We start from the raw sequence: 14,564 nt of genomic DNA on the forward strand, positions 1-14,564 counted from the left end.
CACTTAAAATGATCAGTTTCTCGGAGTTAACTTTTTATAGGTTCATGCTTTTTTTTTAAAGGCTTTGTTGGCTCTAGTGGCCTTTATTTGAAAGTAGTTTGACAGGAAACAGGGTAATCAGAGAGGGGGAAGACATGCGGGAAACGTCGCCAGGCCGGGAATCGAACCTACGACCACCGCTACAAGGACTAAGGCCTCAACGTGGGTCATGCTTTGCCCCTGCGCCACCACAGCACCCCATAGGTTCATGTTTGAGTAAAATGGACACTGTTCTTTTATTCTATGAACTACTGACAACATGTCTCCGAAATCCCAAGCAAAAATCTAGCATTTATGCAGAAAATGAGAAATGGTCAAAATGACAAAAAGATGCAGTGCTTTCAGACCTCAAATAATGCAAAAGAAAACAAGTTCATATTGATTTAGAAACAACAATACTAATGTTTTATCAATATCTGATGGAATAACCAGGACGTTTTCAATAGGGTTCAGTGCAGTGGTCTCTTAATTTTTTTCCAGAGCTGACAAATAGTAAAGTAAATATTGAAGAAAGTTATAGATCCTTCTTTCAGTTTTAAGTAAGTTATAATACTCAAATTGTTAAAAAACATAATTGTTTCCATATGAGATCTTATCCAGCCAGTGTGTATAATTCTGACACTATGCGTGTGAAAGAAAATGTGCAATGACTTGACTCAACTTGTTTGATGTAAAATTGTTCTAAGCTGGAAATAGAGAAGCTTAAGTGCAATATTAAAACACAAAATTTATAATAACAATAATCTCTGAGTAGAAATGAAAGCAGCAGAACAAAGAAACCGAGACCCCTGGCTGTCACACCAGCCATAAGATCACCTTCTCTGACTCAATAATGGCAGATGTTTTTGCATAATTGATAAACTTTCAGAGAACGAAGTCACATTTCTCTGCTCTAATGACCAGCGACTGACGCGAGTTCATTCCCATGCGGCGCTGATGCTGAGTGTGCACTGAAACATCCTGGGAGCAGCTACTCCTGACCCAACTCCGGGTCTGCACACTGATGGAGGAACATGCCAGACATACATGTGTCTTCCAGGAATCGCAGCAATGTGTGCACACGTACACAGTGTGTGCGACACATTCTGTGAGGCTAATACTTCAGAGCAAGGTTTCTCTTGGACCTAAACTTCTTCAGAGTCCTTCACCAGCAGAGCTGTGAGACGGCAGAGCAGACGGCAGACTAAACGGCGAGAGACGCTCTGAAGCTATTTTTGAGACGCAAGAAGAGGCAGCAATGAGTGTCTGTAAGCATCTCCTCCTCTTCCTCTCCCCCGTCACTTCAGCCATTCTGTAACCATAGAGACCGCTGGTGGCTGAGCAGAGGTTTCTCTCTGGCAGACATGTTGGTGTCAAATGAGGTGGCTGGATGGAAGCATGCACACAAAAGCACAAAGCTCCATTTAGAGACCGCCCCCCTAATTTTTCTGCGTGAAAGCTCTCTTTTTAAAATTGCACTGTACCTCAGGAACATATGACAGCATGTGAAATCCAGTCACATTGATGCTTGTCAGCGAACGAAGCTGTAATGGCTTTATAAACACCAGAAAGGTTGGGAGCAGAAAATTAAGATTTTAGGACTTATTAAAACACCGGTGCACAAACTGTGAGCTGTGAAAAGAGCAACAAGGGTGAGGAGGAAGTAAAGAAAAAATGTTAGCATACAAGCAGCACCCTCCACATTTATTGGTGGCCCAGGCAGATATGGAAAACACCACAAGCAGAACTCTGCTCTGCATGTTTACATAATGTCTGGTAACAAAGAACACCCTCAGCTTGGCGAGGGACGAGGATCTCCAGTAGAATGCAGATAAAAAAAATCACAACAAAGTTTCAGTATCAGACTCAGAGATGAACAAGTCTTCCTCGGGTTATCTGAGCCACTTCTACCCAAAGAAACCCCCACATTTCCTGCTTTACAGGAAATCTTGAGATTTCCCAGACCTTGACAATAAAACTCTTGCTATAGGAAAATGTGTGTTTGGAGCCATTCTGTTGATTTAGTTAATATGTCTGGTAAGAAATTTAGGCTTTAAATTTTCAAACCACAAACGTTCATTTGATAGATCATGATTGAAGTTATCTTATGGCATTGATACAATATTAAGACTCATTTGTCCTTATCATTGAGGAACAGTGTTTTGATTAAACTTTTACAATATGAACTGATGTCCAGTTTTCTGTCAAATCAGGATCTGAATTAATGTTAAACTTTTGAATGTCTTTAGAAACGTTAAAATAAGATGCTTAGTCACTTCACTGTTGGTTATTCGTGTGTTTTATCATTTAAACTTTTTTTCTGAATCTTCATACCACAAATTTCATCACCAACTTATTTCTGCTAAATTAAAACATAATTTTGATGTTTGATCAGTGGAACCTTATAAAGTATCAAATCCCTGTTATTTTATGGGTTTAACCTTACTTACTCCCTCAGATGTTTTTCCATGTAAGTTTTACTAAAATGTTTAGTCAGTCTCAGAAGTTTCCTACCATAATAAGACAGGTATGATCTCGAAACAGTAGGTTGCACATCGAAACACAGCGGTGATACATTCAGTCAACTTTATTTACTTGTCTTGCCTCCTTTGGGCAGCTTGGCTCTGTAGCTCCCCCCACCCTGTGTAGCCTTCCAGCAGAGCATTTCTTGATCAGTGACTCATTACAAGGAAAAAAAAAAAAGAAGAGAGAAAAGCTTTCGACATTAACAGTCCCCATATAACACCGACATCGGCGATAAAACGAGCTCCAGGCTGCTGAAGTGCAGCTTGGCTGTTCTTGAGATGGCACAGAGCAGCAGGAGAAACGAGCGGAGGAGAGTGATTAAAAGTTAAAAACAATCTGAATGTTCGCTTCAATTTGAAAATCTTCAGGTCTGTAAATGCTAGATTGCATGAACGCTCAGACAGTTTCCCCCTCTCTCTCTTTCTCTCTCCATGAGAAATACCTGCAGCATTAGCCATCTGTATAACATTGCGAGTACACTACTTTATAAGGAAGCCAAGTGGTTGGGCACATTGGAGGTGGTGCTTGGTGTGCTTTCAGAACACAGATGGATGAAAACAGGACTTGGGCAAAATGAGCAAAGGAAAAACAATAACTACTCTTTGGCAAATGCAAATAGAGCACTTTTGGCTGAATAATACTGAAAAAAGAATGAAGCATTTGGATGCGTACAGTACAAAGAGTTGAGAAGTTTCAGACTGACTAAGAGCTAAAGATAAAAACTATCCAGCTTCCCTCAAAGGTTCCCCGACACATTTTAAGAACACATTACTAAACTACCAACCTATTAGATCAATGCTTCCAGTGATCTCTGGACCCTTCATCTTTTTCTCTGCTGAGATTTTACGTGTCAGTGTAAAACTCACACCTACACCGCAGCGCTGAAACTCTTATTCATCAATAAATATGCACCACATCCTCTCCAAGTCATAAAAACACATGTTGCTGAAAGCAAACTGCCGAGGCATGAACACAAGAGACACAGAAGTAAAGTGCTAAAAAAGCCAGAAATTGGCACAAAATTAAATATTTTGATTTCTGTCAAGAGTCATGATGCAGTTTCTATCATGCACAGCCCACACTGGCAGAACAACAGGATCAGCGTCACTTCTTGAAAACTTTGTGCTCCATCATCTTCTCATTTCCACAGATGTTTACTCTCCCGCTTTCAACTGCAGGAGGCTGAAGTCTTTCACATTTCGGCTGCTTGCCAGAGTAAAAAAAAAAGAAAAAACCAAGGCTAACGGATGACGTGCAGATATCTGAGGTCCGAGTACAGAAGGTTAACCAGCAGGGCCAGGAGGCGGGGTCCATCTTTGACACAATGCCCTGGGTATCGGATGAACTGGATTGCCTTATTTAAAGCCTCCTGTAGCTCAGCGTACTGCTTATTGCTGGACATGATCTCCAACATCCCTAACATCTGCATCCACCCAGGGGACAAAACAGGAAGTCCAAATTATGTTTAAGAAACTATTGCAGAGTGGCATAAAAAAGCATTTATTGTGCATACCTGTTGTGCTTTTGGAGAAAGCTGTAAATCTGTGGTGGGTTGGAGTCTCAGCTCGGTCTCTGACAGCACCTGGATGGACAGGAACGCTGCCAGGCTGCGGACCACCACCCTGAATCTAAACAGAGATTAATCACTTATCGACGGTGTCACATCAGGATTTCTGCATCTTTCTGGAAGCAAAATTTAAGGCTCTTTAAGACTACTACCCACAAGAATGAAGTAAAAATGGCTTAAATTGAGTTATTTAAGCTATTTAAAAATAAATTTATGCCAAGAAAACTCACATTTTGAGATTAATCTCAGAAATGTTAGAGAAAAAAAGTGGCAATTTTTCAGTTTGAAATGTCAAAAATTTTCAAGCAAATATTTCACTTTTCAAAATTTTTTGGCAGAGATTTACTTTTCTTTCTATCTACAATGGCCCTGATGTGCCATCATATTTAAGATTGAAACTCACTCGATTATCAAAGCCAGTTAAATATGACTTTGTGAATTTACTTTGGTTTATCTGTATTATGTATCTATACATCTAATTTGCTTAAAAATAAATATACAAATTTAAGGTTTCTCTAATTATAATTGAAGATCTAGTATTCAATAACCCCTTTAAAGGCCTAAGATGACTACATTTACTACTATTTATAGACTTTATAGAAACCCTTCTAACCAGTACAGACTCTAAGGGGATTTTATCCATTAATAAATAGATGGAAGCTCACTTATTAGAAACTGGAGACTTCTTCCCAAGGCCTATGGCTCCCAGCAGCCCAGAGTTCAGCCTTTCCTCTCCCAGCTGAAGCAGCCTGGTCTGCAGCCGCACCAGCCCCATGATGACCCCTGACCCCTCAGTGTTTCCTGCCTGCGGCTGCAGCTGCTCCACTGACAGGTTCAGGGCTTTGTGCCACCAAAGGAACAGCTTAGCTTCATCGCCCGGACCGCTGGAGACAGACAAGGACCTCCAGATGAATGTCTCTAACAGGCTGCAGGATGCAGAGAACTTAACAGGGTCAAACTTAGGGTCAAACCTGGGGAAGACCTGCGTGGTCCATGTGCTAATGAGAGCCAGGATCCTCCTCTGATTGGCTGCTGTGTATTCGCTATTGAGGCGTTGCAAGATGAAGGCGTAGAGCGTCAGGAAGCTGCCTCCTGATTGGCTCTCGGAGAGGAAGTCGTCCATTGTGAGCTCAGGCACCTGCAGTGATGCCAGCACAGGGCCCCAGCCAACAGACTCTTCCTCAGCTTCAACCAACACGAAAAACAGAAAGTTCAGAAATTAGGATGACTTGAAAGAAAATAAGGTTTATTTGACGTGTTTTAACCACCAGCAAAAGGAATTTTAACACCAATATCCACATAATTCTGAACTGGAAGGTGGATTATTTTTTAATGATTTCTTTCCAAATGAAAATCTGGAAATGTGGCATTTTTATTGTCTTTTATGTAGATATTTACCAGATTTCATAAGTGAAATTTCAGGTTTTTGCCCATTCTTATAAAATAAACTAAAAATAAAAATTTAACAAAGTTTTTGTGAACGGGTGATGTTCAAGTGTTGGCGCAAATCCTCAGTTGGATAAAAGTCTGGACTTTGACTGGGCCATTACGACACATGACTATGCTTTAAGCCAAACCATCCCAATGTAGCTCTGGCTGCAGGGCTTTTCCCTGACTGGTACGTGAAGCTTTGTCCCAGTTTCACATGTTGCAGCTCTGAACATGTTTTCTCCCATAATTATTCCGTATATAACCTTTCTATCTGTTTGAAACAAATCCTTCAATTCAACGTGGGGACGATGTGTTCAGGGCCAGGGTGCAGGGTTAGCATTTTCCATGTAGACACTTTGTTCTCATCTGACCAGAGAACCTTCTCCAACAAGTTTTTTCCTATTTCCTCAATTTCACAATTATGGCTCTGTTCGTGTCGCAAACACAGAAAATAATAACAAAAAAAATCTTAATTGAACTTTGTGCTTACAACCTGCAAAAATGTGCAAAAGTTAAAGCAGAACTGAATAAATGAACAATAGGTAAACCAACTCTTGCTCACAATTGTTGAAGTATGCTGTGATGCAGGCCTCCATGATGCGCGTCATGTGTCGCACTGATGCCAGACACCGGGAGCAGGCTGTGAGTAAAGGCAGAATGGGACAGCCCCTCCCCTTCCTGTCCAGCCAGGTAATGACGTGAGCAGCCAGTGCCTCGCCTGTCGAGACCCCGACTCCGTTGAGCAAAGTCAAGGCGTCGCTGAAAAGACCACAGAACGCCATGTGCCTCTGCTCCAAGCCCACGTCTACAGAGGGAAGAACGAGAGAAAAGATGAACCCAAGACAATGAGAATCATAGAGGTGATAGATGATGTCACTAAGAGACTGTTGAGGACAGGTGGACAGGACACCTGGTGGGTTGAACGTTACAACGCTTTCCAGAAGCGTCTCTAGCTGAGCCTCCAAGCTGCCGAGGTTGATCCCACCTCCTTGCTCCAGGGTCACCAGTGACTTCACAGACCAGGAGAAGTAGCCTCCGGCCTTCAGGGTTTCCTCCTGACAGTACAAACAGAAGGTCAGATTTTCTCTGGTTTCAGCTGAAATTATTCACAGTGACAAAATATGTTTTCACAGAAACAGATTTATTTATTTATGTCTCTTTCTTTTTTATTAAAAGGTGAAATAAGATGCAAAACATAAAACATTTTCTACATTCACAGTAAGTTAGTTGTTTTATGAATGCATTTCTTTAAAGATTTTTTTCTCTTTTTTTGCTGATTCTACCTGTTATTAGCAGCATGCTACAAGACAAAGAATCGGAGCGTTGCATCAGCTGGTTTCCAAAAATAGTTAGGAACAAGGATTTGCTGCTGCAGCTATAAGATGTGTTTCTTTCATGTATGTAAATCAGGGCTGGAAAATAAATCTGGATTGTTAAAGTCTAAATTTAGTGTGGGTGATGCAAGTTGAAACAGAAGATGTGCCAGTCTGGGTCAAGAGCCATGCAATAATAAAATATTAATGACTTTTTATACTCGTAGCGCTAAAGCTTTTTCCTTTTCCTGGTTTTGTTGAGTCCTTATATTTCTTCCCTCCTCGAGAATGGATAATATATCTGTAAATATCCTAATTTCCTCAAAATATAACATAAAAATAATATTATTTTAATGTGTAAATCATTCATGAATGACAGTGATGCTTGTTAGCTTGTTCAAGATGAAAAAAAAAATCTGTCACAGCTGAATGCATTTCTGTTACAGATTATCTCTGAGTATCAAGATAGTGACACTGAACTTTGGTGCAATACACCCACCAACCTTTGCACGATTATCAAACTTCTATCAACACACTATGTTTGTTTGTTGAAGGATTAAGACCAAAATGAATCAGATTAACAGGGCTTTCTTGAACAGCACTGTGTAATCAGATTATTACCCCATTTCTTTGAAAAATTAAATTAAGAAGATTTTTATGTATTTGAACACAGAAAGGGAATTATTTTTAATGACTGCTTTAATCTTTTCTATACTTTTCCAAAATTGGAAAATGAAATTTTTTTTTTTAATTCTTATTTTGTTTATTAGGAAATAAAAAGCCTTATTTTGTCAGACCTGGTGTGGAGCTTCACTGGGATGTGGATGGAGCCCCGCAGCACCACGAAGTAACTTCAGGAGCAGCTGGGGGGCAGAATCACCACTGAGCAGCAAAGATGGAGGATAGTGGGTGCCTACATATCCCAGAATGCCCTGGTATGAAGACAGGTCCAGTTGGTACCAAGGCAGAGATGTGGACTGAACCAGCAGGCTGAGCAGAGGGGAGTCCTGGAGGGAAACATGAACTCAGTAAACAGTGACACCATCTTGATGTTTTCGACATCTGGACTCACCTGTTTAGTGAGGAGCTGCTCCTCTTTGGCCAGAAACACCAACATGTATAACAGATAGACCAACATGGTGTGCGAATCTTTCTGCGTAGCCACGGATGACAGAGCCGGATATGATGTAGAGCTGGGAGGCGCTTCTAAGTGGTCGCTTAAAACACTGACCCAGTTCACTTCACACATCAGCTCACCCATGAACAGGAAGCAGCTCTTGGGACTTCCTCTCTCCACCTGAAGGCATAAAGTTCAATGAAAGTCTGTCTGCTCTGTCAAAACACATCGAGAAACATGCAAGAAGTGGAGTTTAGTTTTAGGTATTTACACAGAGACACTGACAAATTGTTACAATAATGAGTAAAACATCTGCAAAAAGGGGGGAAATCCAAAGTTGTTTCTTTTAACAAAATCACTTTAAAATAAGCTTAGTGGTTTTACTTTAGCAGTCTATAATAATAAAGAGTGAGATCTTGGGATCGAGTCTCCAAATCATTAACTATATGTCATCTATTTGCAGTTTTGAGTTAATAATGACAGGAAAGAAAAACGTTTCTGTCCTACTGTCACAAACAGAAAGATGCAGCTTGCTAATCTCTGATGCCACATTACCTGGAAATGTGAGCTTTGGTCTGAAGAGACTAAAACTGGTGTAAAGTTTAGAATAACGTATTTTGAATAAATTTAAAGTTAGATTAGATGTTGAATATAAAGGCATTTACATTAAGTATTTACATATCTTTTTAAGAACCTCCACCTCAATATATTTTTGTGTCTTCTTGGTTTATTTTAAAGGGAAGAGAAAACACTAAATACAATAATGATTTGAGAAACGTCAGGTAAGAAAGAACATGAACAATCTATTTGAGCTATTGTAAAAATGCCTTAAGTTAAATATTTATAAAGTAAATACTTTATATAACTATTGAAACTGGCAGATAATGTGATTTATTTTCCAATTATTAAACTGCTACAGTTGTGTCTGGATTATAGAAACCTGTGTATTTTACTAGATAATTGCCTTTCTTTTGTTTAGCAGCAAAGCAGAATTGGTCCATTTTAGGATCTCCTGCTGATATTAGAAGCTGGCTCCAAGTGTCAGATTAACAATCAGGGGTCAGACTGTGTCTCACATTGAATAAATGCTCCATGAGCTGAGTGTCAGGATGCAGGTGCCTCCAGGGCAGGCTGCGGAGGTGTGTGTGGTACAGGTACAGCAGGTACTCAGGCGTGCGGGGGGAGGTGCAGCTCTCACAGTACTGCATCAAACACAGCCACAGAGCCCCTCTCTGTCCAGGCAGCAGGCGATCTGAAAAATTAACGAGCAAAAAAAAAACACATGGGGTCAGATTAGGGAGAAGAAAGACGTTTGGGATTTGTTCTCCCAGTAGTGAAAAACTTACCTCTGAATTTGTGATGAAGTGTGTCGGTGAGCTGGACATACAGACCGACCAGACATCCTGCTGCGACTGCGTCCGTCTCCAGCCAGGGGTAGCACTTCCCATTACTGGAACACAATCATGTTTATCTCGGGATTTTCTCATTATAGCCTTTAAATCGACTTTTCAGCTTTAATTTTGTACATTTTGGTCATTTGTGGTATCGTGTGTAGTTCATTGTGTTTGTCCAGGTTCTATTTCTTTATAGGTTCTTGAATCCGTTTAGGAGGAATCAGTAAATCTTGCTGCAAATTTCTGTTTGCTGAAAAGAGGTTTCCTTCCTCGCATGTTTTATTGCATTCTCAGAAACTTTTGAAATAAACACTTTTTTTCTTTGAGACCTGAAGAGAGCGGCCTCAAATAAAAAGAGGGAAAAGAGATATTTTAATATGTGATGATATGTAAAAGCTTAGAACCAGGAGATCTACTTACCTCATACACCCACTGAATATTTTATATATAAAATATTTCTAAAACAACAGATTCCTAACTAGATAAAACAGTAAAGAAGCAAGAATAGGGTGGTAAAATGTTAATGTTTTGCCATTTCTAGAGTCTGTTCTGGTTCACACAAAACTCTGATCTTCAACCAATAACTAATAAAGTTACCTATAAAGGTACAGAAATTAGAAAATGCTTTGAAAAATACTACCAAAAATTGTATGCCCTAAAAGAACAAGAAGGAACGGACGAAGCTAACGTACTACTGAACGAATTGTTGCTGCCTACTGTATCAAATGAACAAAATGAAGCTCTGACCAAAAATATAACACCCCAAGAAATTGAAAAAGCAATAAATAAATTAAAACTTATAAAATTACCAAGACCAGATGGATTCCGTGCTGAATGGTATAAGATCTATTTAAAAGAATTGTCTCCTGTTCTTTTGAGAACATTTAATTGGGTTTTAAATGGGGGACAAATTCCTCCCTCCTGGGGGGAAACAATGATTACAGTTATCCCAAAAGAAGGTAAAGACAAACTAAACTGTTCAAATTACCGCCCAATTAGTCTACTTAATCAAGACTATAAGATCTTCACAGCCATATTAGCTAAAAGACTAGAACATATCCCCCCAGATATAATAAACTTAGACCAGACAGGGTTCATAAAGAAGATACGAACCAGAGACAATATTAAAAGAACCCTAAACGTGATCAACCATATTAAGAAGACTGACAAGCAAGCAATAATAATGGGTCTAGATGCACAAAAAGCATTTGATACTGTAGACTGGTCATTCTTATTCAGAGTCTTGTCCCAATTCAACTTTTCCAGTAAATTTATAAAGATAATTCAAGAATTGTACAACAAGCCTACAGGTAAGATCCGGATTAACGGGGGGCTATCAGAAGAAATAAAAATTGAGCAAGGGTGCAGACAAGGATGTTCCATGTCCCCATTACTATTCGCCATATTTATTGAACCTTTAGCACAATGGATTAGACAAAGCACCAAAATACACGGCATAAAGTTAAATCATAATGAACAAAAATTGGCGCTTTTTGCGGACGATATTTTAATCTACCTGGCAAGACCCCAAGAATCCCTCCCAGAATTACATTAAATCTTGTTGGACTATGGGAAATTTTCAGGTTATAAACTGAATTCCCACAAATCTCAGGTCTTGACATTCAAATATTCACCCGATAATATTGACAAAGAAAACTTCAAAATAAATTGGGACATGGATTCAATTGTATACCTGGGAGCGACCATTCCTAAAGACCCAAGGAATATCGTCTCAGCAAATTATGACCCATTAATGACTAAAATAAAAAATGACATATCCAGATGGAGCCTGTTGCCCTATCTGGGTCTCATGCAGAGAATAGAAGCTATCAAAATGATGATGCTGCCAAAGCTACTATACTTTTTTCAGACACTACCAGCAGAACCAGCCAAATCTATGTTCCAAGAAATTGACAAACTGATTTCAAGATTTATTTGGCAAGGGAAACAGCCAAGGACTAGATTTAAAACTCTACAGTTAAATAAAAGTAAAGGAGGCCTTTCTCTCCCAAATATGAGTAACTACTACAAAGCAGCACAAATAAATCCAATAGTGGAGATGTGTGACTCCTCATACACAGCAAAATGGAAGGAGATTGAATGTATAAGCAATGGTGTCCCCTTACAAGCAGCAATTGGAAATATAGACCTAATAAAAGACCTTAAAGAACTCAATCCATGTTCAGAAACAGCACTCAAGACCGGGTCAAAATTAGTAAAAGAAAACAAAGAATCCTGTGTACCAATCAGATGGATAGCATATGATCAAGATTTTACCCCAAATAAAACAGATACTATTTTTTAAAAATGGATTGAAAAGGGCTTGGTAAAATACAATGATTTATGTCATAAAGGCTGTCTGAGGACCTTTCAAGACATTAAGCAAAAATATGGTCTTGATAACAGAGATTTTTTCCGTTATCTACAAATCCGGCTTTATTTAGAAAAAACAAATAAAGATGAACGAGACAGAACATTTGTTGGCATATTGAATATTTTTCTAAAATCGTATCAATCAGCCTATGTTAATAAATTAACATCCAAAATGTATAATGAACTACAAAACCTGGAAGGAGGGGATACATTATACTGTATATAAAAGAGAGATGGGACAAGGAAGGGAACTGCCAAATTCACATTGAAGACTGGTCAGATATTTTGAATAATTGATGGAAATGTACATCATCACTAGCATATAAGGAATTTGCTTGGAAGACTGTTACACGTTTCTTCAAAACACCAGCTCAGAGGGGCAGAAATGCAGACAGAACATGCTGGAGGTTATGTGGGTCGAAACAAGCTGGCCACTTTCACATTTTATGGAGCTGTCCTAAGCTACTTTCCTACGGGGGGATAATTAAACAAAGTGTGGAGAATGTTATTGGGGTCAATTTTGCTCTAAACTTTGAGACTATGTTCTTGGGCAAACGACCAAACTGTGTAAAGGGATTCTATAGAACATACATATTCAATATAATGCTAATTGCCAGTAAAAAACCAATCACTTGGAAATGGATGACTGACAAAACGCCCACACAACAAGACTGGATAAACATCATCCAAGATATTTGCATGATGGAGGAACTGACATTTGCACTGAAACTGGAGCAAGACAAATTTGAAAAATGTTGGACCCCATGGCGAACTTTCATGAACACTAGATCTGAAACTAATGAAAATGAGGTGACACCCACTGTTCTTTAGCTACTCTGTTCGGTGTAGACCATTTGTTTTACAGTTCGGAAAAGTTATCACGATATGGTATCGGTTTGTTCATTCTTTTTCCTCCCCATTCTTCTGAGAGGGATTGGGGTGGAAGAGGAGGAAAAAAGGAAAAAATGGAACACTAAATACCTAAATACCTGTGGGATAATCACAGGAAGGGGTATGTTGTATGGCTTAATGTAACAAACTGAATGGATGATAGTATAAGATTGTACCACCTTTTGTGAATAGAGGAGATACACATCCTCCATGTTGTTCCTTAATAAAAATTTGAATGGAAAAAAAAACTCTGATCTTCGTACAGTCAGAGAAGATCAGATGCTGTAACACACTTACCCTGCATCATTAGTGTCCAGAGGAAAGATCCACGGCATAAACAAGTTCACCAGCTTACTGTGCAAATCCTGCAGAGCTGTGGGAGGAATGACACATTTTCTTTCATAATGACAGCAAACAAAAGGATCTGCACGGAACTAAAAGGTCAATCACTCCCAGCTTTCTCCTCTCTGACATGCAGTCGTTTGTATTTTTACCTTTCGTTACTTTGTTGCTGCCTACTGGCTCTCTGGTGCAGCTGCTGACCTGTGTGTTGATAAGGCAACCAGTCAGATGTTCCCAGAAGGTAACGACATCACTGATGTAGGGAACCCAGGCGGAGTACAGGCCAAAGCTGCGGAGGTCGGCCTTACTGAGGCGACTTCGCAGGAAGTAGTCACTCAGCCAGTTCACAGTCTCCTCCACCTGATGACAATCAGATAAATAAAATTGTGGATTATTCCAAATGCATTCAGTCATCTACAAAATAGTTTTCAACAATAAAAAAAAGGTTAAGTTAAAATACAAAACCACCAACAGGGATTACCTGCTGAGGAGAGAGACTTATGGGGGATCGGTAAGGGGAAGCTGTGGCGCCAACCGTGGAGCTGAACGACGGTTCAGGTCTGTTCTTAGAGCTGCGGGTTGGAGGCAAGCAGCCCAGCACTCGCAGGGTCACTTTCCAGCACTCTGGACTCAGCAGCTGGTCTGCAGAACCTGATGAGATCATAAAATGATTTAAATAAAGAAACGACACATCAAACATCAATACGCAGGATACATTCTATTCATCTTCATGATTTTCTCCAAATTATTGAAGATTAGAGTCTGACTCCTTAGAATGATTCAGCCTCCATCTTGTTTATTTATCAGTATAATCTTCTGCTGGTAAAAATATGAGTAGGAGGCACAATTTCAGGGGGATAAATGTGGTTTTCTGTCTGGGTTGCAGGAAGAGTAATGGCTTGGTAATGTCAAACATTACAAACAAGAAATGGATACAGGTAGTCTGACATAAGCTGACATTTTCATGCATTTTCAGGCTCGCTTTTATTCTAATGTACATACAGAGACATGCACTTTAAAAGGTTTTTAAAAAAAGACTTTGCATTCATTTGCTTCCACTTATTACAAATTAATCAAAACGGTGTACCTGTTTATAATAAACTCCAATAAAATACATTAAAGTTTGCGGCTTTAAGTCTAAAAACTAAAAGAAATATTTGTGCTTTTGCAAAGCCCTGGAAAAACGAACAAATTACCTACTGGAAACATTAACTATGTCTTTATGTGAACAACTGCACTATGCTTTATACATGTAGCAAAGATTTAATCTACAGGGGGACAAATATGAAAAAATAGCAACATATAACTAAACTAAACCAAGCATTTATCAGTGTTTAATCTAAACTTACTGGTCATTAGCAGACGTAGGCAGTCGCTGTAATGGTCGGGAAAATGGTGGCGTAAAAGCAAGGTCCAGTGTTTGGCGAAGAGGTGAAAAGGCATGAGGAGTTCTGACTCGGGGTCTCGGCCGCAGACACACATAGCTCCGTGGACCAGCTCCAGCAAACGGGTTCTCTCCGAAAACACGGGATGAGCCTCATTCAGCCACTGGGAGAGATCGAACTGCAGGAGAAAACAGACAAGGTGCAGGG

General features: G+C 39.5%; 1 protein-coding gene and 1 long non-coding RNA gene across 5 annotated transcripts in view; one reads left to right on the forward strand and one right to left on the reverse strand.

The window, feature by feature from the left end:
- Positions 1 to 2,737, forward strand: LOC114154519 (uncharacterized). The gene is made up of 2 exons (XR_003597577.1): positions 1 to 40; positions 244 to 2,737. It is a non-coding gene; the product is annotated as an uncharacterized LOC114154519 (long non-coding RNA).
- epg5 (ectopic P-granules autophagy protein 5 homolog (C. elegans)) overlaps positions 2,588 to 14,564 on the reverse strand; it is a 26,940-nt gene continuing 14,963 nt past the window's right edge. For 2 of the 4 annotated variants that reach the window (XM_028033652.1, XM_028033653.1), the window contains exons 33-46: positions 14,322 to 14,535; positions 13,454 to 13,623; positions 13,125 to 13,332; positions 12,928 to 13,003; positions 9,319 to 9,422; positions 9,049 to 9,224; positions 7,928 to 8,152; positions 7,653 to 7,862; positions 6,453 to 6,597; positions 6,105 to 6,347; positions 5,083 to 5,296; positions 4,777 to 4,995; positions 4,058 to 4,172; positions 3,785 to 3,967 (exon numbers count right to left, since the gene is read on the reverse strand). In XM_028033652.1, coding sequence (XP_027889453.1) covers positions 3,785 to 3,967; positions 4,058 to 4,172; positions 4,777 to 4,995; positions 5,083 to 5,296; positions 6,105 to 6,347; positions 6,453 to 6,597; positions 7,653 to 7,862; positions 7,928 to 8,152; positions 9,049 to 9,224; positions 9,319 to 9,422; positions 12,928 to 13,003; positions 13,125 to 13,332; positions 13,454 to 13,623; positions 14,322 to 14,535 — 2,502 coding nt within the window. Of the gene's footprint in view, positions 3,968 to 4,057; positions 4,228 to 4,776; positions 4,996 to 5,082; positions 5,297 to 6,104; positions 6,348 to 6,452; positions 6,598 to 7,652; positions 7,863 to 7,927; positions 8,153 to 9,048; positions 9,225 to 9,318; positions 9,423 to 12,927; positions 13,004 to 13,124; positions 13,333 to 13,453; positions 13,624 to 14,321; positions 14,536 to 14,564 lie in introns of those variants that run through there. The other 2 variants (XM_028033654.1, XM_028033655.1) reach the window with 2 other exon arrangements.

This window comes from Xiphophorus couchianus, chromosome 12 (assembly GCF_001444195.1).
Source record: "Xiphophorus couchianus chromosome 12, X_couchianus-1.0, whole genome shotgun sequence".
Classification (NCBI taxonomy): Eukaryota; Metazoa; Chordata; class Actinopteri; order Cyprinodontiformes; family Poeciliidae; genus Xiphophorus; species Xiphophorus couchianus.